The sequence below is a fragment of the Artemia franciscana genome, chromosome 1 (assembly GCF_032884065.1).
Source record: "Artemia franciscana chromosome 1, ASM3288406v1, whole genome shotgun sequence".
Taxonomy (NCBI): Eukaryota; Metazoa; Arthropoda; class Branchiopoda; order Anostraca; family Artemiidae; genus Artemia; species Artemia franciscana.
In genome coordinates, this window is record NC_088863.1 from 30352582 (window position 1) to 30377684 (window position 25103).

The 25103-nt window shown below is 35.3% G+C and overlaps 1 protein-coding gene across 3 annotated transcripts in view; it reads right to left on the reverse strand.

Annotated features, from left to right (window-relative positions):
- LOC136028403 (ephrin-B2a-like) overlaps nt 1–25103 on the reverse strand; it is a 251227-nt gene that overhangs the window by 31266 nt on the left and 194858 nt on the right. For all 3 annotated transcript variants that reach the window (XM_065706239.1, XM_065706248.1, XM_065706229.1), the window contains 2 exons: nt 19692–19860; nt 5277–5390 (listed from right to left, as the gene is read on the reverse strand). In XM_065706239.1, coding sequence (XP_065562311.1) covers nt 5277–5390; nt 19692–19860 — 283 coding nt within the window. The remainder of the gene's footprint in view (nt 1–5276; nt 5391–19691; nt 19861–25103) is intronic.

The following is a 25103-nucleotide window of genomic DNA, read 5'->3' on the forward strand; positions in this document are numbered from 1 at the left end:
GCTCTTTATGCTAAAGTAAGAATTTTGTTAAATAATAGCCAATATAAGCGATACTTTGTTTGTGTTATTTTTTGGCCAATTTTTGCATTTAATATTATCAAAAGCAGCTTCTTAACTATGATTTTTATGTGATAATAAACCAAAGACATTGTATGTTTACGGCTTGTGGTTGTTATTAGATAAAAAAAACAAGTTTTTTCCAACTGAAAGTAAGGAACAACATTAAACTTCAAACGAACAGAAACTATTACGTATAGAAGCCCTTCTCATTGCCTCACTCTTTACGCCAATATTTGACTTTTTGTTCCAGTTATTTAAGAATGACTCCTGACACTCAAGGACCGTTTAATTAGAATAATAAGCTTTTTACAAATTTACTACCATTTTTGCGCAAAGAGCGAGGTACTGAGGAAGGGGCAACTCCCTCAAACAAAATATTTTGCAGTGACTATCAAATATGCTGACTTCAAATATATAAATTTCATTAAGTTTAGTCTTACCCATCACAGTTTACGAGCCTGAAATTGTTTTCCTGATTTTCGAAAAAAGGGGGAAACGCCCCCTAAAAGTTAAGTGATCTTAATGAAAATCACATTATCAGATTCAACGTATCAGAGAACACTACTGCATAGGTTTCAAGCTCCTAACTGCAAAAATGTAGAATTTTGTATTTTTTTGTCAGATGAAAGATCATGTATGCTGTTTTATTTGTTTTTATTTTGTTTTTGTTTTTCCCAGGGGTGATTGTATCAACCCAGTGGTCCTAGAATATCAGAAGGGGGCTCAGTGGTAAGGAAATTAAAAGTTCTAGTGCCCTTTTTAAGTGACAAAAAATTGGAGGTCAACTAGGCCACCTCCCCCGCCCCTTTTTTTCCAAAATCGTCCGATAAAAATTTTGAGATAGCCATTTTTTGTTCATTATAGTCGAAAGGACCAATAACTTTACCTTTGGATATAAATTTACCCCCCCCCCCCCCACACACACAGCCCCAAGGGAAAGGTCTTTAAGTTGCAAAATTTGCCAATTGCTTTCGCATAGTATTTGTTATTGGGGTGCATTCATACGTTTTCGGGTGGGGGGGGGGAGGAATTTTATGCTGGATGTTTTTACATGGGGGAAATTTCCTGGAAGTTTCCAGGGAGTGAAATTGTTAGGGGAAATTATACAGTGCGGGAATTTGCCAGAATTCTTGTACAAAATTCTTTTTATGTCTTGTTTTCTCTTTTTCGTCTCCATTTTACGCGCGGAGTGGTTAAGAGTAACTGTCCGGGTAAATTTTCACCAGGATTGAATTGTCTAGAGGATATTTCCATGGTGATGGGGTTTCTCCGTAGAGGTGGGGTCCGATTTCCTAACATTATTGAAAAAACGATCAGAAATTAAATAAAAAGACAAATTTTTTCTACTGAAAATAAGAAGCGACATTTAAATTTAAAACGAACGGCCGTAATAAAATCTAAGGGAGGTGAGCCTGGAGGGAGGGAGAGGTAATATAGAGGAAGAGCATTCGCTAGTGTGTCAGCCTCAATTGGTCTAACATTGTGGTAAGTTTATTGAAGCAGCAGAAGCCGTATAAATTGTCATTTGAATAGATTGATATTAACATTTAAGACAAAATTCCTACTTTTTTTTTTTTTTTTTTTTTTTTTTTTTTTTTTTTTTTTTTTTTTTTTTTTTTTTTTAGCGGGGAAATTGATATTTCAAATTAAGGCATGTCTATAATAAGTATAAAAATAATATAATAATAGTAATAAATAATAATAATAATAGTAATTTAAAATAATAGAAATAATTAAAAAAATATACTAAAAAACTCAAATAAAACATAATATTCCAGTACATGGAAGATGTTAGGTTCACGTACATCAAACAGTTCGTGGTAACGAACTGTAGTAATTAGCGACCCGGCTCAATAGAAACCAAAACTCTAAAAATTTTGATACCAATAGCTACATCAAAAGAATCGCATTTTAATGCTGATTTTAAATATATAAGTTTCATCAAGTTTAGTCTTACGCACCAAAAGTTACGAGCCTGAGAAAATTTGTGTTATTTTAGAAAATAGGGGGAAACACCCCCTAAAAGTCATATAATCTTAACGAAAATTACACCATCAGATTCAGCGTATCAGAGAACCCTACTGTAGAGGTTTCAAGCTCCTATCTACAAAAATGTGGAATTTCGTATTTTTTGCCAGAAGGCAGATCACGGATGCGTGTTTATTTATTTTTTTTTCTTTTTTCTTTTTCCCAGGGGTGATCGTATCGACCCAGTTGTCCTAGAATGTCGCGAGAGGGCTCATTCTGACGGAAATGAAAAGTTCTAGTGCCCTTTTTAAGTGACCAAAAAATTGGAGGGTACCTAGGCCCCCTCCCACGCTTATTATTTTCCCAAAGTCAACGGATCAAAATTCTGAGATAGCCATTTTATTCAGCGTAGTCGAAAAACCTTATAACTATGTCTTTGGGGACGACTTACTCCTCCACAGCCCCATGGGAGGGGCTACAAGTTACAAACTTTGACCAGTGCTTACATATAGTAATGGTTATTGGGAAGTGTACAGGTGTTTTCAGGAAGATTTTTTGGTTGGGGGAGGGGTTGAAAAGAGGGGGATATACTGGGGAACTTTGCATCGAGGAATTTGTCATGGAGGAAGAAAATTTCCATGAAGGGAGCGCAGGATTTACTAGAATTATTAAAAAAACAATGAAAAGATAAATATGAAAAAGTTTTTTTCAGCTGGAAGTAAGGAGTAGCATTAAAACTTAAAACGAACAGAAATTATTACCCATATGAGGGACTCACCTCCTCCTAATACCTCGCTCTTTACGATAAAGTATTTTTAGTAATGTCAACTATTTATTCTACGGCTTTTGTGATTCAGGGGTCATTCTTAATGAATTGGGCCAAAATTTAAGATTTAGTGTAAAGAGAGAGGTACTGACGAGGAGGCGAACCCTCTCATGTGTGTAATAAAAACATGAGAATAAAAAATTCTTTACGTAAGCTAGTTTATAAGTTACGTATATCTTTTACTAATAAAAAGATTCGTAAAAAATTAAAAGTTCTAGTTGCCTTTTTTATTAACCAAAAAATTGGAGGGCAACTAGGCTTCCTCCCCCGCTCTTTTTTCTCAAAATCATTCGATCAAAATTATGAGAAAGCCATTTAGCCAAAAAAAAAAAAAAAAAAAAAAAAAAAAAAAAAAAGCAAATTTCGTTTTAATTATTTCTCTGCGGAGAGCCAAAATCAAAACATGCATTGATTCAAAAACGTTCAGAAATTAAATTAAAAAAAACAAGTTTTTTCAACTGAAAGTAAGGAGCGACATTAAAACTTAAACGAACAGAAATTACTTCGTATATGAAAGGGGCTGCTTTCTCATCAACGCCCCGCTCTTCACGCTAAAGTTTATTACTGTTTTAAAAAGAAGAGTTGAGAGAAAGAGTCAAACTATAGCGTAAAGAGCGGGGCGTTGATGAGGAAGTAGCCCCTTTCATATACGAAGTAATTTCTGTTCGTTTTAAGTTTTAATGTCGCTCCTCACTTTCAGTTGAAAAAACTTGTCTTTTTTATTTAATCATTAAAAAGATCAACCATTATTACGAAGCGTTATTATAAAACAATAGGCAGTTACATCTTCTTGCAAAGACTTATTTCAGCATCGTAACTATTAGCAAATGGGTTATTAACAGCTTGCATGTTAAAGAGTACGTTGAAGAGTTCTTCTTACACGTTTACTGAAGATAATATATAAAATATGAAACTAGGTCAAAAGTAGTTGAATGGTACACTAATCAGAAATAAAAGGGATGAAAGTGACTGTTGAGGATGTGACCATTGAAGAGTAATAATAATGACAATAATGAAAAATGCCCTGTGGGATTTGAAGAGACGAATTTCACTAGGAAAAAAAATCTTCCAATGACATCACAGTAGTGGGAATTGGCTCTAGTGTCGACAAAAAAAGCACAACGCCATCTCGCGTTTTGGGACACTTGACATTCTTTTTTTTAAGTGTAGCAAAATAATAATTAATTCAATTTGTGTAGTCGGTAAAATTAGTGAAGCAATAAGTGTCTGATCTCAGTTCCTGACAGATAAACGGTTACGAAGCTTGAAAAAATGCCAAGTGCTGCCGAACGCTAGATGGGGCTGATGTTTTTTGTTTTGCCGGCACTAGCACCAGTTTCCACTCTCATGTCCTTTTTTTGGGGATCCCGGTCCAAAATCCATTAAATTCTAGCCTAATAATGTCCAACGTCCACCACCTGCTGTCCCTCGACTGTGCATCGAGGACGAAAATCCATTCTGGAAAACGTACCGGACCAAATGAACTACGTTTACTTTGGAGTGAGAGGGTATAGACTCCCTGGCTCATAAAACAGTCATATAACGGTTGAGCACTGCAAACTACTGCTCATGCTACGCAATTCAGTTTCTTTTTCTTTTTTTTTGTCTTTCAGTAAAACGGAAGTCTTGACACGGGAACCATGTACAAATACAAGTGATGGATGGATCCTCAGGAAGGCACAGGAAATTTTTCAATTTGGCGAGTAATGAAACATGCTTAAAGGTATAAAAAAGCATGTTCTGGCAGTTACTGAGTGGAAATAAAAAATAGGATCAACCTGGCTTATAAAAACTCCCTTGGAAGAATACTATATATAATTGGATTCAACGACTATTCTAGACCGTAATCTATCTGAATTGAAAATAATCATTAGACAAATACCATAATCTGTTTGTATTAATCCATGTTCTGTCGAAGCAGGTTACCCCAATAAAATAGTTTAAAGTAATATACATGACCCATTTTATAATTATATTTTTAATTGGGAAGGGGGAGAGGAACAATTTTGGCACTTAAAGGGCATAACCATGAGGATAAGTTTAGATAGCCCTACCGCACATATTGTCGTTAAGCAGGGCTGGTAATTTCCCAAAACTGACCCATTTCGTGTCAGAAAAACACTGGGGAAAAAGCGAAAAAACAAAACGGTTTTATTAGTTCTTTTCCAAATCAAGAATTTTATGAAAACAGGCTGATGAAAGCAGGTATGATCATTACTGGAAATGACCTGGGTCTGAATAAAAGAACTCTGAAGAGCCAATATATGGCATAAAAGTATATTTTCAAAAACAATTTTTTTTTTTACATTTTGGGGAACTGGATATTAAAATAAAACCTCTTCTGGCTATATATATATATACATAATATGATTATATTGCAGTAAAAAGTAAAATTGTGATCAACTTTAAAATTTGCGTGTACCTTTCAGTTTTTCAGGGGCATCATCTTTACAGCAAACTTTGAAAACCACTTTCATATTATGAGTAGAACAGCGGCCGCCAATTCTGCGATGTAAATCATCACGTGAGGAGGTGGCTAAAAAAAATGTAATAAATGAATGTGTACGTGAAAACGATTTGTAATGAAATAAGAATATTTATCACTTTTATCTTGTCCTCATTTTAACGCAAGCAATCAATGAATAGGATTCGTATCTGGACCTATCTAGGCATTGGGAACAGACACGCACGCGAAAAGAAAATATCTTGGGATGGGATTGCAACCCAAAATCAAAACTCAAAAACAGTGGAATTATACGATAAGTTTTTTATAAGACAATAGGAACATTTGTAAACAGTATCCGAGTTTCACGGGGAGTCGCAGATATGTGTATATGTGTCTTTCAGTCGACAGTGAACACATAGTCACCAAGAAACTTAAAACCGACTGCAAAGAGAAATCCAGCCTATTTATCTAAAAAAATTAAATAAAAGCAACTCGAGTCATTATACATCAAAAAAGAAAAACAAATAACCACAACAGCCATGAAAGCCAAAAACCATGGAAGCGTTAACGTTTTTGGGAATCTTCATCAAAACTAATATATGTATGCATATTGAATATTGCAATTGACCTCAAGGTTGAACCCAAAGCCCAACTAAGAATATTCAATTACTCAACGCCGTTTCTCACACTCGGCACAAAGTGAAGATTTTTCAACTGAAGATTAGCATATCGATTAGTTTTCTCTGTCTACTGCGAAAAAAGGACATACATGACACTCTAAGGGTATGCCCTCCATCAGGCAACTCCCTTAAAATGGCAGTCTCTATTATTTGTTACACACAATGAAACGAATAGGTCATAAACTGCATAGTTTGGCTATTATTATGAAATGAGAAACGATGAATCACTGTACATATGCAACTCTCATGAAAAAAAAGTAACGCTGGAGCGGTTGTAAAGTAAGTATGATGGAACTAGACCCTTAAGGTCCAAACCTGCGGTGCTGATCTCCGTTTCTTGGCCCTTCAGCCAAGGAGTGCAAGGGTGGCTGCGGGCCAGTCATCCTGTCCTTTTGCATCATGAGGCGGTTGTCTCTGAGATAAAGCAAACGGACACAGAAAGAGGGTTTTTACTTGGATATTTCCGTCTTATTTTTCGAACACCATGCAACTTTATCATGAGAAGGTTTAACGGTTTGCAGCCATATTCAACTTAACGCTAATTAATAAATGTAAATGATTCCTAATTGTACATTAATGCTAGTGCTTGAGAAGCAATTGTAGTCGATTTTGGGAAAATCTCATCAAATAAAATAAGAAGGCGTCTAAAAGGTAACATTAAACACTCTAGAAGCATTTCCTTAATTTATACTGCTGCTTTTATTAGAAGTATTTTGACTGCTTTTAGGAAGCAGCAGTTGTAATCTGTAGGTGTTCCTGGATATTTTGCACTTTTGTTAGGTCTCCGTCGCAAAACTACTGTTTTGCAAAAGAACCCCTATTCTTTCCAATTTAACGTTTATGTCAAACAGTTCGTGGTAACAAACTGCAAGTAAGGAACGGTGCGATCCAATAGTAACCGAAACTCTAAAAAAAAAAGAATTTTGATAGCGATAAACATATCAAAAGAATCTGCTTATTATGCTGATTTCAAATATATAAGTTTAATTAAGTTTAGTGTTACACATAAAAGGCTAAGAGCCTGAGAATATTTGCCTAATTTTCCAAAAACAAGGAAATACCCCTTAAAACACTCTTGTTAGGTTTCCGTTGCAACACCATTGTTTTGCAATTTAAAGATCAATTGCAAAGAATTATTAAATTATAACAGGACCGGTTCAAAATTGAACACGATCAAGCACACAAACGAGAAGTTGTTTTTGTGGGGAATGGAGCACGAATTCAGGTGGTTCCAAACGCCTCCCGATTTTCTGCGCATGTGCATGGCCACGTTAACTATATGCGCTTCATCCTCACAGTGAGCAGTGAGATATTTATAAAAAAGAATATCTTTTCTTGTCAACATTTTATCAAATATCAACATTCATCTATTTTGATAAAACTGCTTTTTTATATTTTTGTTTATAAAGAGAAGGATGGCTCTTTACTCTCTTAGGAGAAGAAAAAAAAAACTATTCTCAATCCTCTTCCCTACGGATGTTGGTATGGGTTCAAGTCACAAAATTAGAGGCAATAGGCCTTTTTGGTCGGTGCCTCGACTCAGTTTGGTGAGTCACTCCATGATATTAAATCACAAAATGGCCATGGATTAAACTATAGAAGTAGGTTAATTGGACCTTTTTTGTCCCTTATTTTAATATGGTGGCGCGAATAAGGTCAGTTTGTTATTACAGAACTATTTATGAATTTAGAGCATGTAAAGCAGATTAATCATAAAGGTTGACCTTCGTTATTTAAAAAGAAGTTTAAAAGGGCACCATCGATTTAAGCCAAGTCAAGGAATATTTTAATTTCGTCATCAGTACCGAGCTGGAAGTAAGGAGCGATTTGGGCCAAAGGACACTGAAACAAAAAAAAATGGAAATTTCGTAGGAATTGACACATCAAAAGCGTTTGATTTTCAGGCTGATTCCAAATGTATAAAATTCATCAAGTTTAATATTACCCACCAACAGCTACTACCCTGAAAAATGAGCATGATTCTCAAACAAGGGGGAAACACCCCTAAACAGGCAAGCGATCTTAATGAAAATCATATCACTACATTCAGCAAATGAGAGAACCTTACTGTAGAGGTTTCAAACTCCTATCTACAAAAACATGGAATTTCGCATTTTTCCCCAGAAGAAATCTGCTGGATGCGTGTATGTGTTTTCAGTTTTTTTTTAGGGGTGATTTTTCAGCCGTGGGAAAGTGTTATTTCCTGCCATAGTGAGGCACCAACCTACGATTTTGCCAGAGTTAGGGAAGTTGCCATCAATTTGTCCACCGCCTTTTAGGAATCTATTCCGTTTGGTAGCCGAACAGCATCTTCCAATTACAAGACTATCTGCACAGATCCATATTCGACATACGGAAACAGCGAGGCCGGATTTTTCGCCTGACATCGTCTGCGCTAAGGTTTACAATACCCTACCGCTTGAACTGAGAGGCAGGAGCTCCCTTGATTCTTTCAAAAAGAGACTAAAAAATTATCTTGTTTTGAAATAGTTTATATTGATTAAAGAATTTAAATAGATAAGAAATTTTAGCCATTATTAAGTATTTTTGTGTGTGTGTGGGAATTGGAGTGCTTTGCTCCTGGATGAAGAGGTGGGGATTTGTAAGGATAATTTTGTTGGTAGGGGTCATGGTTGTATCGAGAAGTGGAGGTAGAGCCATAGTGCGTAATTAGTTTTGAGGGGATAAGGGACTCGGCATACTTTTTTGCATAGAGACGAGATATTATGTATGTTATGACTTATATTTTTTTTTTAAATAAACCCGAGTGACAATTCTAAGATAGCCAATCACTTTATGAATGTCAAAAAACTATATATTGAGCTTCACGGTTACAGAGAAAGTAATGCCACACGATGGCTCATTTGTTCCTGAGAAGTAACGTATGGTAAATATAGACATTTATCTTAGAGCTTGATTTAACTAAGTTGATTCAATTACTTTTTCAGGAAGTTATGTTCAGTTACATATAATTAAGAATAAGCAATTATTGTGTAGGGGGAATCACCTTCCTAAAAGAGCGGATTTCAATGCCAAAGTTGTCTAACTCTTCATGAGCCTCCACATAAATACAGAAAAAAGAGTATGTGTGTGTGGAGGGAGGGGAGAATTTATCTCTCATTTCCCTTCATTTAGACTAAACCTGAATAAGAGTGCTGTGGGGTGATGCCTCCGTTCTTGTTGCAGAAAATGTTTCTGACAGTCATTTTAAAGCTTGATTTAATTAAACTAATTTACTTCATATCTAATAAAGTTACATTCAGTGATTTATAAGTGCGCATCATCTAGTATGAAGGAGGAGCTGTTGGTCATTGTGTAGGTGGGGGATGGGTAAGTGCCCCAAAGAGTGCATTTTAATGGCCAATGTTCCCAACACTCATTAAACCTCCAGATAAAAACAGAATGAGTCTTGTTTGGGGGTGGGGTTTAAAAAAAGGAAAGCTGGGTATTCAGACCCCCGCCAGGATTTTTTTTGGGAGGGGGGTAGCAACTGCTACCAAGAACTTTGTTTTTAGGGGAGAATTTTCCAACAGGATGGGGTGAGATTTCTAGAATTCTTTTTGGAATTCATATGAGTAATTATTATTATTTGTCTTACTGTTTCTTTGGTTGCTCGATTTTCATTTAAGGGAAATTTTCTATGAGGGTGAGTGGTAATTCTGAATTTGAGGGGAGGGGGAGATTTATCCGTAGTGAATTTTCAGCGAGAGAGTATCGTCCAGAGTGAGCTCTCTTTGAAGAGGGGGAGAAGATTTCAGTGGGAGGAATTTCCCATGGAGAGGTTTTCCGGGAAAATTTTCACGGGTCGGGGGGGATTTTCCTGCATGATTCAAAAATGATCAGAAATTGAACGAAAAGTTTTTTCCAACTAAAAATGAAGAGCAACAATAATACTTAAAATGAACAGAGATTATGTCGTATATGAAAGGGACTACTCCTTTTAAAAAAGCTTCTTATTCCAATTCAATAACCATTTGTTTATTTTTTAATTGACTACGTGCATCTTTAGGAATGAATGTGCCACCGCGCGTCATTACAGCTTCTAAAACCGGGAGACTCGTTAACTTGTTTTTCGATGATTCCAAATCGATTGGCTATCTCAACATTTTCGCTCAGTAGCTTTTTGGTCCTCTTTGTACCAAAATTGCTGTTTTAAGTCGTAAAATGGGAAAATCTCTTTTGCTACTCAAAAAGCCGCTAGAACTTTTACCTTAACTATACCGTTTTTACACTGCCATTGGTTTGATACAACCGCTCCTGAAAAAAAGGGATAAATGAGTACAAACCCGTGATCATCCTCTTGGAAAATGTTAAATTTCACAATTTTGAGATTTCTGCAATAGAATTCTCCGATATGCTGGATTTCACGGGTAATTTTTCACACAATCATTCCCCTTTTAAGGGATGCTTTCTTCGTTTTTTTTTTTAAACCAGGCAATTTTATCAAGAACGTAACTTTTGGTTAATAACTCCAAACTTAATGAGTTTTACATATCTAAAATTTTCATAAAAAAGAAATTATTTTGATGTATATATTATTATCTAAACTCATCTTTTTTTTTAATTTCGCTCACTATTCGCATGAATCGCTCCTTACTTACACTTCGTTACCATAAATTGCTTGATACTGCTACTTAATTACCAAACATGCCCCTCTTCAATTGTTTTCCTTTTCTTTTGAACGGAACAGCACAAGAATAAACAGACAATGTTTCGTGTATGGTTTTATAATTGTTTTGTAGCCACAAAGGAGTTATAAAAACTGAGTATTACGTACTTTAAGAAGAATTTTATTAAAACTTAAGAAGTAAAATTCTGATGATCATAAGGAATGTATACAAAGACACAAACTAGCTGCCGGACGCAAAAAAAGTGGAAATCTACTAAGTCTAAGTCTCTATATGAGACTGAGACTGTATATGTAAAACCTTGCTTCAAGTACCCACTGCATTACGCCACACAATTGTTGCTGGGAAGTTGCCGACTTTCGAAAATTACGGACACCAGGTGGCGCACGCCATACCTGACATATGCCACGGAAGTTTACCATGAGTAGAGCACTTTCGAACAGCAGGGCGGAACTTTGTCTAGGGTGACGGAAAAGCCACGTTTGGTAGAAATGAGCCACGAGAACCGGTGCTTCAAGATATAAACCAGATGGCGGTAAGTTCGTGGCCCCTCGGACTGGGAATTACTAAAATTACCAAGTATACAAGTAAGCATTCAGTAGAAATGAATATCTAGACTGAACACCAACAAGACTTGCATTCGCAATAATATTCACAATTATTTATCAGAAGGAAATTACGTACTCAAAAACAGAAGAGATGCGAGTATGTATTACAAAAAAAAACTGAATGGTTTAACAATGAGCGCAAACAACATTCAAATTTCTTAACAAAAAAAACAAACAAAGAACTTATAGAAACACCCACAAGCACCAACCAAAGTGAATATGATTGAATCTTTACAAAAAATCCATACGAAAGAATACAATCCATCTAGGTCACGAAGAAGGGATGCAAAAACGGCATCTTTCTTACGAATTGTCCTTAAACGAAGCTGGCTTAACATCATACAAAGAAGTGCAGTGTCATGTACAATATTATTTTCAGCACAGACAAGCGTTTAATATTTAAATGGAGATGATTTCTATACAAACTGACTTTTTGCGTCTGAAGGCCAAAGCGGGCTATTTGAATACAGAAAAAAGCTTCATCAAGAGTCCATAGGCCATGGCCGTTTTGCAAACCTCCCAAAACGTAATATATTCTCAGATTAACAATAATGTTTTCGGAACTTGTTTTCAGTTATAATATTTGGCTTAGTGAATGATAAGAGATTTGAGCAAAGAATAGGAAGAAAATAATATTAACAATGAAAAAAAAAATGACCCTGAAAACAAGCAAAGTTGGAAAGGGAGGGGACACTTAACCCGATTTTGTAGATTAACTTTGGAAACTAAAATTCAGGTAAAACGCGGTGATTAAAATAGAATGTAAGAGATTCGCATCACTATCGTAAGCACAACACTCGACAAAACTCGACGAAGAAAAGAAGAACCTAAACTGGTTCAATATTTGACGCTTTAGCCAAAACTTTTAAACTTACCGAGACCAATAAAATTTTCAAATTACGTTTCAATTTTAAAACCCAAGTTACGACAAGCTCAGAATCATTTTCTTCTTCTTCTTAGTAAGTCAAAAAGGCAATTTTTAATTATTCATTAACAAGATTCGTCACCAAAATATACGTCTCCTTTTTTACCTAAAAAGTAGGCCTACTGTATTTATTGCGTTAACTCTTTACAACTTATCTAAGACCAAGGCCGTATCCGGGAGGGGGAGGGGATTTGAATCCCCCCCGAAATGTTAGTTCGACTCGTAAAAACCTAACAAAAAAGAATATAAAAAAATTTTAGATACATTTTTAAATTTGTTTTTGTAAACCCCCCTAAAAATACCTTTCCTCCCGGAAACAAATTCTGGATCTATAACCATTAGAATAAACATGGGCTCCTCCTGAAAAGCAGCGGCATGATTTGCTATGAGGCAGTGGGCAGCTGCCCCCAGACCCCAAGTTACCCTCAGCTGAAATTTAGTTTCTTCGAGAATCTTGTCAAAACTAAGATAAGCCTGCATAATTAAAGCATCCACAGAAACGGGTCAGTTTTCTTTAGTAGGCTACATTCTTGCCTTTACGGTACTATACTGCTCATTTTTTCAGTTTTCGTTGTCATTTTCACTTGATTTGGGAAGATTGGTCCCAATTTTGCCTCTCCCCCTCCAAGGAGTTTGATAAAATTATGGCACTGCCGAAAAGTTGATACGTTTCTTGTTTAAAATACGGATTGTTCACTCACAGACAACCATGAGAGGCCTTTAGTACGCCAATAGAAAACCATTACTGATTTATACCCCCCCCCCCCAAGATTGGACCCTTGCAGGCCTACTAAGATGTCCAAAGATATAACCAGGACCATAATAGACAACAACAAGAAAATATTACCACATACCGTACAATACTAAAAGAAGAATGAATCACATTTCCCACCGGTTTTTAAGATACCCCCAGAGGCCAAACTACCATAATATTATTTTTCATGCCATTCTGCACTTGAGACAGCAAAGTAAGCTAAAGGCTAGCCTCAAGCCAATTCTTCTATCTTGAATTACGATATTAGATACCGAAAGTAGGATCAGAACTATTTATCGCCCAAACATCAAGTAACTGGTTTCATCTTTTTCGGAAGCATTCCTTCTCAAAACAAATAATGATTTAAAGCATGTTTAGCATATAAATCGACAGGGGATCAGTGGCGTTAATTCACGAAAATTCAGGAGAAGGGGGGGGGGGTGTTCATTTCTTCAGTTTATCATTGAATATAAAAAAAAGAAATTTTCAATGAAAAATTCCAAAAAGGAATTTTTAGAATCAGATTCCAAAGAATATACAAAAAATCTAGAAGAATTAAAACATAAAACTACGATTTTGAGTACTTACGTGTTATCCAGGCCACAGTCAATAAGGTTCATATACTTAAATCCAGTTTTTTTGGGTGCACTCTCAGATAATAAGCTTAGCCTGAGTGAAATAAACTACTATGTAGGTATATTTAATTAAACATTTAATATATATGGTTGTTTAGGTATTTAATATAATGCGGTCTGGGTGGCCTGCTTTCTATAGTTCTCTGTGAGTTTCCATAGTTTTGCTACTATAGTATTTTATTTTCAACTATTTAGATATATTTCATTATGATTAACCTAACTTCACTTCTTGATTGTGGTCGGAATAACACGTAGGCTAAGTACCAAGTTTTATTTTGGGGTAGTGAACGTTGAATATTCTTTCGGTACGTGTGTATTATTCAAAACACACTCAATAAGTGAAGTTAGGTTCATTCGTTAAACAAACTACGATGCAGGTACATCTTAATTAACTTGTTCATTATTCATTTGATTCAATTCAATTCAGAACACACTTAAGAATTTTGCTGAGAAAATCCGGTTTCATAGCCACAAAGACAAAACTCAGTTTAGTTTGCTAAGCATAGCGATAAAAGATAGTGTTTGAATATGGATTCTGAAATAAGATTTGGGATTTGCCAAAGACTGAAAAAGCGGCAATTATATTTTTCCAGGATAAGGGGTTCTTACCCAAAACAAAACAGCGCGTCAATGGACACAACATGACTTTATACTCTTACGAGAAGGAACATTTTTGGGAGTGCAACAATAGAGTGTAACTTTTATCAAAAGTTTGGGCTATATATTTGCACATTAGAGGGGATGGGGTGCATTATATCAAATGCCTAACTTAACCCAACCTAACCACCTCTATATATTAAATATTTCATTAAAATGTACCTGCATCGTAGTTTGTTTCACAAAAGACCCTAACTTCACGTATTGAGTGTGTTCTGAATAATACACAAGTACCATTCATTCCAGCCAACTCTACGTGTCCAGTGGAAGCATTTCAGGTACAAAATATCCTTATTCAGAGTTACGGCAGAAACGGAGGGGAGTCCAGGCCAAATCCTAGACATAGCGAGTTCTCTTAAACCTCTCATACAATTTGCCCATTGACGCCATCATCATACAATTTGCCGATACTATTGCCATTTTGACGAGCCTCTTAAACAACTACGACCCTCAGAAATTCATTCCCTTAAACAATACTTGCGAACGTGCTGGCTTAGTTTGGTCCACTACGGAACCCTCCTAAACAAAAAAAGGTGTGTCAAAAATAAAACTTCGGTTACGAGCATTTTGACTGTCATCTATCAAACTGGCCAAAACTTGTCTTATTTTCAGCCAGTTTAAGGTCTAACTTCCTTCTGAAACATAAGATTTTACGACAAGCCTACAATGGTAAATTTAACCAAAATAACAAGATACTTATAGCATCGGATTCCTTAATTTCAGATCCAGCCATTCACCAAAGTAAAATTGTGATATTGCAAACATCTTTTCTTGGAGATTAATGTAAAATCCCCCCCCCCAAAAAAACAAACAAACTAAACCTGATTTTTAGAGACTTAAACAAAGAGAAAAAAATAAAATGGTTATTAGGGCCCTGTAGGAACCCTGAAAGTTATGAGTTCCGTGAAAGCTATGTGGCCGTAGTTGCGAAGGTTTTCATTGGCCAGCAAAATGCAAAAAGAAAGAAGTTTCCTTTGTTATATGCCCAAAGCGTGTGCGGAGGTGTAATACCAATGAGGAAGTGCGTAAAAAATTAATAATGAAAGAGATAATACCGTGTGATACAGTGTAGGAATATATGTATACTTTACGCTCGGTAAAATATCGTTAACTTTCCAACTTACCATATTGGTGGAACCATTTCAGATAAGGCCTTATTAACAAAAAGCAGAATCCATTAGGAAAAAACATTACCCAGGGTGAATACAAAAACTATGCCTCTTTAAAACTGACACTTGACATTACTCTGGAGGCATGCACCCCCCCCATAATCCCTCCATTTTATGTCTTTGTGATTCTTCTTCCGCAATTCTGAGAGTTTAGGTGATTTTTCAACTATTGTCTTTTATCTAATCTAATTTGGATGTCTTTGGTGATTCTTTTTCGAATAAATGTCCCACGAAATAAATACATTCATTGCCTAGCTAGAGAGCACCAAATCAACATCTTCAGGTTATAGAACGTACTCATCTGCCTACTGGGAAGGAGAGAATTTATTTAGATTATTTGAAAAGCAGATGGGCCAGTGAAAAGCGGGTCAAATTAGGAAATTCACTTTCGAGACACAGGCAAAGCTCCCAAAGGGCGTGACGAAAATTAAATCCTTTACTTCGGGCATAATGTTGTTAATGGGTGGCTGAAATCAGATTTTTCAGAACTATCTTCGACAATACAAGGGTTAGAACTTCACTGATGAGTCCACAAACAATCTTAATATGAGATTAAGCTATGTTCTGACCAAGGCCAGGTCCAGGGGGTGTTATCCCCCCAAATGTTCTCCCGACTCGCAAAAATATAACAAAAACAAACATAAACAATTTTTGATGCGTTTTTAAAGTTTTTTTGTAGCCCCCTACCCTAAAAAAAAATCCTGTTTACGGCCAGGTTCAGATATCACTTAATTGAAAATGACAAACTCGGAATTAGTCTGATTTGATCCTGAGCCCTTCAGATAGGATTAATTCTAAGGCAGAAGCCTGAGGAGGTAACTGTCGGGCCTCTGTAAATATTATCAGCTAAAGTTCTGGTTTAAAATTTTCCCATAGAATTTAATCCCCCTGAAAAATCCCTAAGTTGAAAAAATCTAAACTAACCATTGCCGCCCTCTTGAAATTTATCAAAGGTGATGTGACTGCATAAATACGATCAGCAAACAAAATATAAACAACCTCAAGCATAGACAACCTAGTTCAGCTAGATGTCGCACAAAATGACATAATGCCCGACTGCTGATTTTTTTTTTCTCCCCAACAAAATAAGAAGAGAAAGCCTAATCCTTTGTAAGAATATCAATTTCAAAAGCCTCATACCAACTAAGGAATGTCTAATAAATCTCATATTTCCAGGTTTAGAAAATTTCGTGCCGGAAACATATGGAATTTCTCTAGAACGTGTCAACCAAACCATAATTTCAATCTTTTAATGATCTGTAACAACATATTTACTTAAAACGATAAATTCTTCTGACTAGATAATCTTAGAGAATGTTTTGAAGAATTTACACTTATCAAACTGAGAAATTCCCCAACATGGAAATTTAAAGACACATAAATACCTTTTTTCTGGCAGTTTTTTCGTACTTCATATATATATATATATATATATATATATATATATATATATATATATATATATATATATATATATATATATATAAAAAAACTCACCAAAGTCAGTAGCCAGGTACACCAATAGCACGGAGGACAAACTAGATATAAGATTAAGCTGGATCAAGTAAACACATTCAGAAATGTCAGGTTTCAGCTATCATATAATAATTATCAACCTAACGCAAGATAATTTTTTGATAATTTAAGCGAAAAGAGATAGTGTCCCCGAAACAGTTGTTTTCTTTCCTAAGAAGAATATTTCGTTACCTTAACACTGCAGCAAGCCATGAACCATACGCGGTAACCATACCATAAAATTTACAAACACATCCATTATCAAATAATCAATTTACTCCTAGTTACGGATTATCAGATAGTTCCCTTTCTAAAATATCATAGCAAAAATCTAGCTATGAATACTTTGGTCCCTTTTATATGACGTCCTTGTTGTGCCTATAACTCAACTTGCTTAAGTCAACCCTCGTTCAACTCAACCCTCATTCAAATAAAACTTTATTGAGTTCAGCCCCACACAACTCAACTCCATTAAACCTGAACTATTGCAGGGGTTGAATCGAATTGGGGTTGGGTTGAATGGAAACCGAAGTCCCCTTTGCAGTAAAATATATTCTTAGTAGCTAAGTCGCGAGTCGCATGCATCAAAGAAAAGCTATGACGTACCTTCAAAATGGAAACTTATTAAAAATACTAAAATAGCATTAAGAGATAGAAAGATAGAAAGAGAAAGGAAGACAGAGAGAGAGAGAAAAGGAGAGAAAGAAATGACGAGATGGTCCATCTCGTGTTAGCTACTACAACATTATAAATTGGCTCATAAACCATTGTCTAATATCACAAATGTTTTCCCGTAATTTTTAAAACAATAAAAATAGAACTGATAATAAGAAGTATTTAGCATTAAAAAAACATGCAATTTGAATTGAAATGCCACCGCACAAATATTTTACGTACTTCTGCCAAAATCGTAAAATCCTTATTTTGGTAGAAGCCCGCCAAGTATACTGCTCAAACAATATGAACCATTTAAGAAAGGAGTATTTATGAACAATGAAGAACAAAGCAGATATTTAAAAAAAAAAAAAAAAAAAAAAAAAAATAATAATAAAAAAAAAAAAAAAAAAAAAAAAAAAAAAAAAAAAAAACAGGACATCCGCATAATGAGCACTGACCAAAATCGCTATACTGTGCAAAACAGGGTCTTGAAATAAAATACTATATTTGATTTATTCTCGATTTTACCTTCATGAGTCCACAAATGATACCTAACTTAACACAAAAAGATAAATTAACTTTAAAGAATCAGTAAATGACTTTTCCCTTTTTTTCCAATTCCAAATTGACTAGAAAATATACTCTTTCATAGACTTTTAATCAATAAATCATTGAAATTGTATGACATTTGTGATAAAGATGAGTGCATTTATTTACGAAAGCTTCAAATCTTATCAGTTTTAGACGAAACGTATCAAGTAGAGTAAATTGCAACATTTTTCAGGGGGGGCGTATAAATGGATGGCCATAATACAGAACACTATCCGTTACAGATTTTTGATCTTTAGGGAGGAGTGCGTCCTCGTCAGTCTTCTTTACGATGCGTATTCAAACGTATCCTCCCTAGAGGCTTTCACCCGGGCAATGGTGTCACTTCCTAAAGATTCAGGGGGGACTATACTTTTCAAATTCTATGGAGAGGAAATTTGTCATTTTCTTGAACTTTTTCAAAAACCGAAAATACAAAATACAGCCATTCCAATGAAAATACTCCAAAAAAGTACTTATTAAAAATCTAGAGGGGGGGCATATGCTCCTCCACCAACTGATGCCACTGCATCCGCATAACCCATATGCAACCACCTTAATAGTATAAAAAATTAGCCAAAAAAGCCGGATGCTTTAATCAATATTCCACCAATTTCATTATGACTGTCTGCATCTGTTGCTTTGCCCAAAATAAGATTGTTTCTTTCTTATCTTTTGCATACTATCAACCATTGTTATATGCTTAGATGCAGACGGTTTTTGTGTTAATAGGCCTGCATTGGAACCATACGCTTAGGCTTATTCATACATGAATTAATAATGATAGTTATGAGAAATGCGGGACGTCGAGAATTTATCTAAAGAGCATTGACTTCTTCGATATTGCGATGGAAAAAAAAATATATATAGCAAAACTATGAAAAAAAGGGTCTATGGCAGGGGCGTAATTTCGTCAAAATCCCGGGGGGGGGGGGCAAGGTGGACCAAATTATCCCAGATCAAGCGAAAATGACAGTGAAAAATAAGCCATATAGTATAAGCCAATAAATAAGCCATAAAAGCAAAGAAATACTGACCAGTTTCTCTGAATTATGTAGGCTATCTTAGTTTTGACAAGCTTTTGAAGAAACTAAACTTCGCCTGAGGGGGATCTAGGGTCTGGATAGTGAAGTTGCCCCCCTGCCCCATAGTAAATTACACCCCTGGTCTATGAATTATTTTAGGACCCTGCCATAGCCACGACTGTCGATAAAAAGCCAAGTTTCATGAATGTTACGGAGCCTTTCTTTAGTTTTAAACGTCAAACTAGCATTTCAAAAGCGGAAAATTAAGAAATATATATATATATATATATATATATATATATATATATATATATATATATATATATATATATATATATATATATATATATATATATATATATATATATATATATATATATATATATATATCTGGCGTTATGCTGAAGACGGCCCTTGGAAATAGGGCCGAAATATTCACTGAATTGAATTCCACTGTCTTGAGAAAATATACCTATTTTTTCGCTTGTTTAATATAGGCAACAGATACTCTTACTAAAACAAGGAAATAGAGAGAGGAGAAACAGCTTACAAATAAAATAATAATCCTGTCCGGGTCTGAATTCCAAGCCTCCAGGTTGGGGTGTAAATGAACGAAATGTAATTGTGAAATACATAAGCTTGTTAGGTTTATCACAAACAGCTATTATCCTAGGATTTGGGTTCGTTATCCGACAAGAATCATATTCTTCTTTAGATACCTAGAAAAAGAAAAAGAAAAAAAATTGTAAAATGGGATAATTTTGACAAGATTTGCTGTCAATAAATATGCATGTTAATTGCAGCTAGATATGACTTTTATGTCACTGCTTGATACTGATTAAGGAGCATAAATAAAATGTAAAGGACCTTAAAATTGGCACAAGGCGTATCCAGGATTTTTGTTCGGGTGCGTGTGTGTTATTTTTGTTCGGGTGAGGTTTCAAGAAATCTTATAAAAAGAAAAAAAAAAACATTGGTTTTTCACGAGTCGGATCAAAATTTCTGGAGGTGGGGGGCAAAAATGGTAACTCTCGTATGGACGGCCTTGGGCGCAGAACCCATAAAAAATGCATATTAAGACCATGGAAGTAGTAAGCACTTGGCTCCTTCTGTGTACCTGAATTTTTTCTTCTTCTGATTGCCAGAATGAAGGGCGATAGGTACTAAACATGTTCTGCAGGATATATTTTGGAAATATCATGTTAGGCATGTCCGCTGACTTTTTTTGCCTGGAGGAAGGATATTCAAAACAGCAAAATGGTTGAAGCAGAAACATTGCAAATAATCGAAAAATATAATATTGTGAGATATTGGGGGATAGGCTTGGAGACTCCAAAGGACATATGGCTGCGCCCAATGGACTAGAGCCCAAAGAGAGGAATAGATCTGAATAAAAAAATGTATCTTTGACATTCGCAAATTTGAGAACCTTAAACTCGATTGACAATTTTAAGAAAAATACCCCCTCCATTTCTCCCATTATACATTTGAAGTGACGTTTCCCATTTCGGGATTAAGAACAGTAGCAAAGATAGCTACATTCAGGAAAGGAAAGTAGGCGAAATTTTCAAAGTTCTTACAAGCGCGTTCGACGTATATATACGAGTTTTTTACTTGCGATGTTGGACACGGCTAATTCCTGTATAGTGTCCGTCTGTTGCTAGTCCCTGAGGATGACAGGAAATTTTTACAGGGAGGGCAAGCCAGAGGTTCTTTCTTGAGTACACGTTTTACGATCTAGGCTAAGGTTCAAAATTCAAGCAATTAGCCTAATCGTGTAAAAAATCAGTGACATTCATCCAAAACAAGTTAAGCATAAATTTTTAGTACAACTATCCTGAATGAAAAGTCCTGGACCCCTTTCCCAAGAATTTGTTAAGAGATATTCAGGAAGATAGAAAAAAATTGGGAAGGAGATCTTGGGTAATAATGTAAAAATAATAAAAATAAATCCTAGTTTACACCATTAGCCGCATTTAAATAGAACTAGGTGTGTTATGGCCTTGACATGCAGGACTAGGACCAGGGGAGATAATTCTTCAATTATTGCCGAAACAATCAAGCTTAGTCCGATATAAAAGCTATTGTTACTAATATATTCCGTTTATTTATTTATTCATCACCAACATCACAAAACTAAGTAATTTATATACGAAAAATAACAAAAAGGAGCATGAAAAAAGGGAAACAATATAACGAAATAGGCATGGCTATACGTAATAGCAGAGTACTAAACAAAAATTTAAAAACACACAGAAATTAACAATACATAACTGACTTGACGGACAGATATACAACTCGATGGTTGTACACTACGGATATTGTTGGCACTACAATTAGACAATTCCGGTATAACACACTTATATATAATTCTAACGCACGCTCCTAATGAGGCCATAGGTGCACATATGTTCAGACCTGGACGGGGGACGGGCATGAAAAATATAAATTGTTGGTTACTGGATTTCTAGAGGGGATCTCTCAGAACAATACTGAGGGATACACCTTATCCCATTGTATATCGATCCTGTATTTATTAATATTTTGTATATATTTATCAACAATTCAAGAGCTCCTTTTATTTCCTCGCCTGTATTATGTTTTTTTTCTAAAAAAAAATCACTAAGTTTATTTCCTTGAAACATTTTCTATCTATAACCTTACAATCGTCCATATATAAATTTAAAAACAAATGCGTTAGGTATTTAAATAGGGACTTATCATTTGGAAAATACAAAATTCAATGACACGATGAAAACCTACAACCGTCATTTTTGATTAATCTCCTTCAATTGGATTAGGTATTTCAGTCATTAAAAATCACAACAAATAGCGCATAAACATAGTCTTAAGTTACTAAATTATTTAGAAAAACATCCAGGCAGTGAATTCTAGACGTTTCTCAAGTCTCCGTAATTGATGAGCCGATGATGACGAATCGAACAAAAGATGAAGAAACTACATATTTTTCTTACTTTTGGGGGAATTTTTTCGAGGGGACCACATCTGTAGACACCTTCAAAAGCAGGGTCAACAGGAATATACCACGCATATGGTTTAAACTTTTCTCAGAAAAGCTTGAACTTACAGATACCAGTTTCCGTAAAAAAAAAAAAAAAAAAAAAAAAAAAAAAAAAAAAAAAAAAAAAAAAAAAAAAAAAAAACATGGCATACTAGCTTTTAAAATTAATTTTACCTTCAATAAGCAAATTAGACATTTCTGGAGTCCAGCTTCTATGTAAAATTTGTTGCTGCTGTGTAGCCTACTCGATAAGAGACGAGATAAACAATTAGTCAATAGTTCTACAGTGAAAGAGACAGACAGTTAGTTCACCTGGGTGTTTCTTAGACCCAGCTTTTGTTACTGTTGTCTGTTTTCCCACTATAAGCTAGGTTAAAGATTAATAAAAGCCAGAGTCATCACAGGAAAAGATCATAGGTACACATTGGTAGTACTTCTAAACACGTTTTAAATTTAAAAAACGCGTTTTGAAAAAGAAAATGCTGTTCAATAAAAATGGAAACTAAACCATAGAATTACCATAGCAGAAAACCCCACAGGAGAATTATAGTCCCCCTCTTATAATTATAGTCCAACTTGTTACTTTAAAGAGTGATTTTAGCTAAAGTGAAAGCACTAACATACAGTTTTGACAAAAAGTATATTTTTTGGTAGCACAGCCATTAAACTTTACAAGTTTATTACGAGAACAAATTTCTAGGAATTTCAGATATTAATATAGGGCGAAGCATGCAGTATGATCAGTAGCGTTGTTTCGTGGGAGGCAAGGGGGACAGTTGCCCCCCAATAATTTGGAGAAAAATTATAATATAGCCCAATACTCTCTGTATGTAAAACCTCCCACCCCCCAATAGAAATGCTCGAGCAACACACTAAAGTATGACCTTCGAGGTAGCAAAACCCCTCTCTCAATGCGGAAACGATAGTTTAATTTGGATAAGTAGGCTATACTTAATTTCGAAAAACACATGCGACTAAACGAACTCTTTTTCTCCAAGCATTGATCTGTCATAGATACATTTTGATTTAAAGAGTCGATAGCCCTCCTAGCATTTAACATAAACCCTGTTATGCTACTAAAACAAAATTGAAATTAAATAAAAAAACACGTTTAAAAAAAAAATGAAAGTCAATCGCAAGACTAAACTTAAAACAAACAGAAATTAAGCAATAAGTGAAGGTGGCGGCCATCTCCTCAAGCTCCCGCTCTTTAAGCTAAAGTTTGACTTTTTGTTCCAGTTCTTTGAGAACCATTACTCGAACACAATAAGTTGAATTGAAATAAGAAGTATTTTTAAAGTACTACAAAACTTTGGTGTAGAAAGCGAGGGGGTGAGGAGGGGTTAGTCCCCCTCATGCGTGGAGTGATTTCTTTTCGTTTTTAAGCATTCATATCTTTCTTTACGTTCACAAAAAAAATTATTTCGTATTTGATCATAAAGGAGTCAGAGTTTTAAAAGTTTGAGATCCGATACCTTGGAGTTGGAGTAAATCTTACTGTTAAACAGCAGATTCTTCTTGATTTTCATGGTTCGATTCAACCAAAAAAAAAACAAGGCAAATTACAAAACAAAAACATTTTGATTACGGTATGAATTTCAAAAAGCGAAGTAAATTTATCATAAATTTCCAGTTTAAAAATAGCTATGTATCTCTCGGGATTTTGTTCAATCCCCCTCACAACAGGCCTGGTGATGATCATTTCCTCATACTTAAAAATGAAAAACAAAAGTGTTTAAGTATGGTTGTTAAGTTTCAGATATTAGTATATAAATTGCCTCACAGATTTTCACGAAAGAGCAAATTTGAATTGAAAATAGAAAACTCTGAAATACCTAATGATCTGCTCTGCTACGCATAAGTTAATCAATCAGCTTGTTACTAATTAATCAAGTGTATATCACACAGGCACGTACGCAGGAATTTTTTTTTTTTCGGGGGGCCCAAAACCTTCGAAACAGCAGATATAAAGTAGCACTTTTTTATTTAGTAGTGCAAAAAGCACGTATATCGGAAATTACAGATTAACTTTAATCTGTAGTATTATAGCGGATGGGGGGCAGAAGACTGAAGCCTCAAAAGTATGTTTTAGGCTCAGGTTATGTTCACAGCGATTTAGAACCAGTGATTCATCTATTATATCCCACTGAAAGGGGAATTCTAGGGTTAACAGTGCAACATGGGTGCTGTGGGGGGTAGTTTTTCTATTGCAAAAACGTAGATTTTAATGAAAAACTATAGTTTCCAAAATTGATTCATTAAAAGCTGTACTTTATCCTGAAAAGGGGGGATAAACGCCCTAATATCAAGGATACTTCTATTTTGCTGTGGAAAGCAAACTCTCTTTGCAAAAAAAAAATTAACAGTACAATTGCTAATTACTTCAAAGAGGGTAAAAAGTTAGACAGAGAATGGGTTAATAATTGGACAGTGACTTGACCGGATAATTGCACACTGTAAAATCCCCCCAAAAAGGCTTCACACATGTATCTAGATTCTTAATAAATGTCCAATTTTTTCCAGAAATCCCAAGAAACCATGGGGAAATTAAACATTTCACAAAATTTCAGGGGGGTGCGGGCCCAAAGCCCCCCCCCCTGCGTACGTGCCAGATATCATAGCTTAGATATACAATACAGTTATGAAAACTCCTATCTTGCCAATGAGAAGCTTTTGGTACAGAGCCCTGAACTTGGCGCCTCCTAGATCGTACTACAACACCATAGGCGGGAACGCAATTTTGATTTGTTTGTCCAATTGCTCCGGTCTTTTAGATTCAGACTACCAGTTTCCTGTCTCCAGCCGCTAGCATCGCTACCGCGCACTGTGTCCCAAAAATAAGTCGAGTTTTCATAACTGTATTGTATATCTAAGCTGTGGTGTATATATTATGCCATTCACCACCGGTTACAATAGGGGACTTCTGTCTCAGGCTGCACA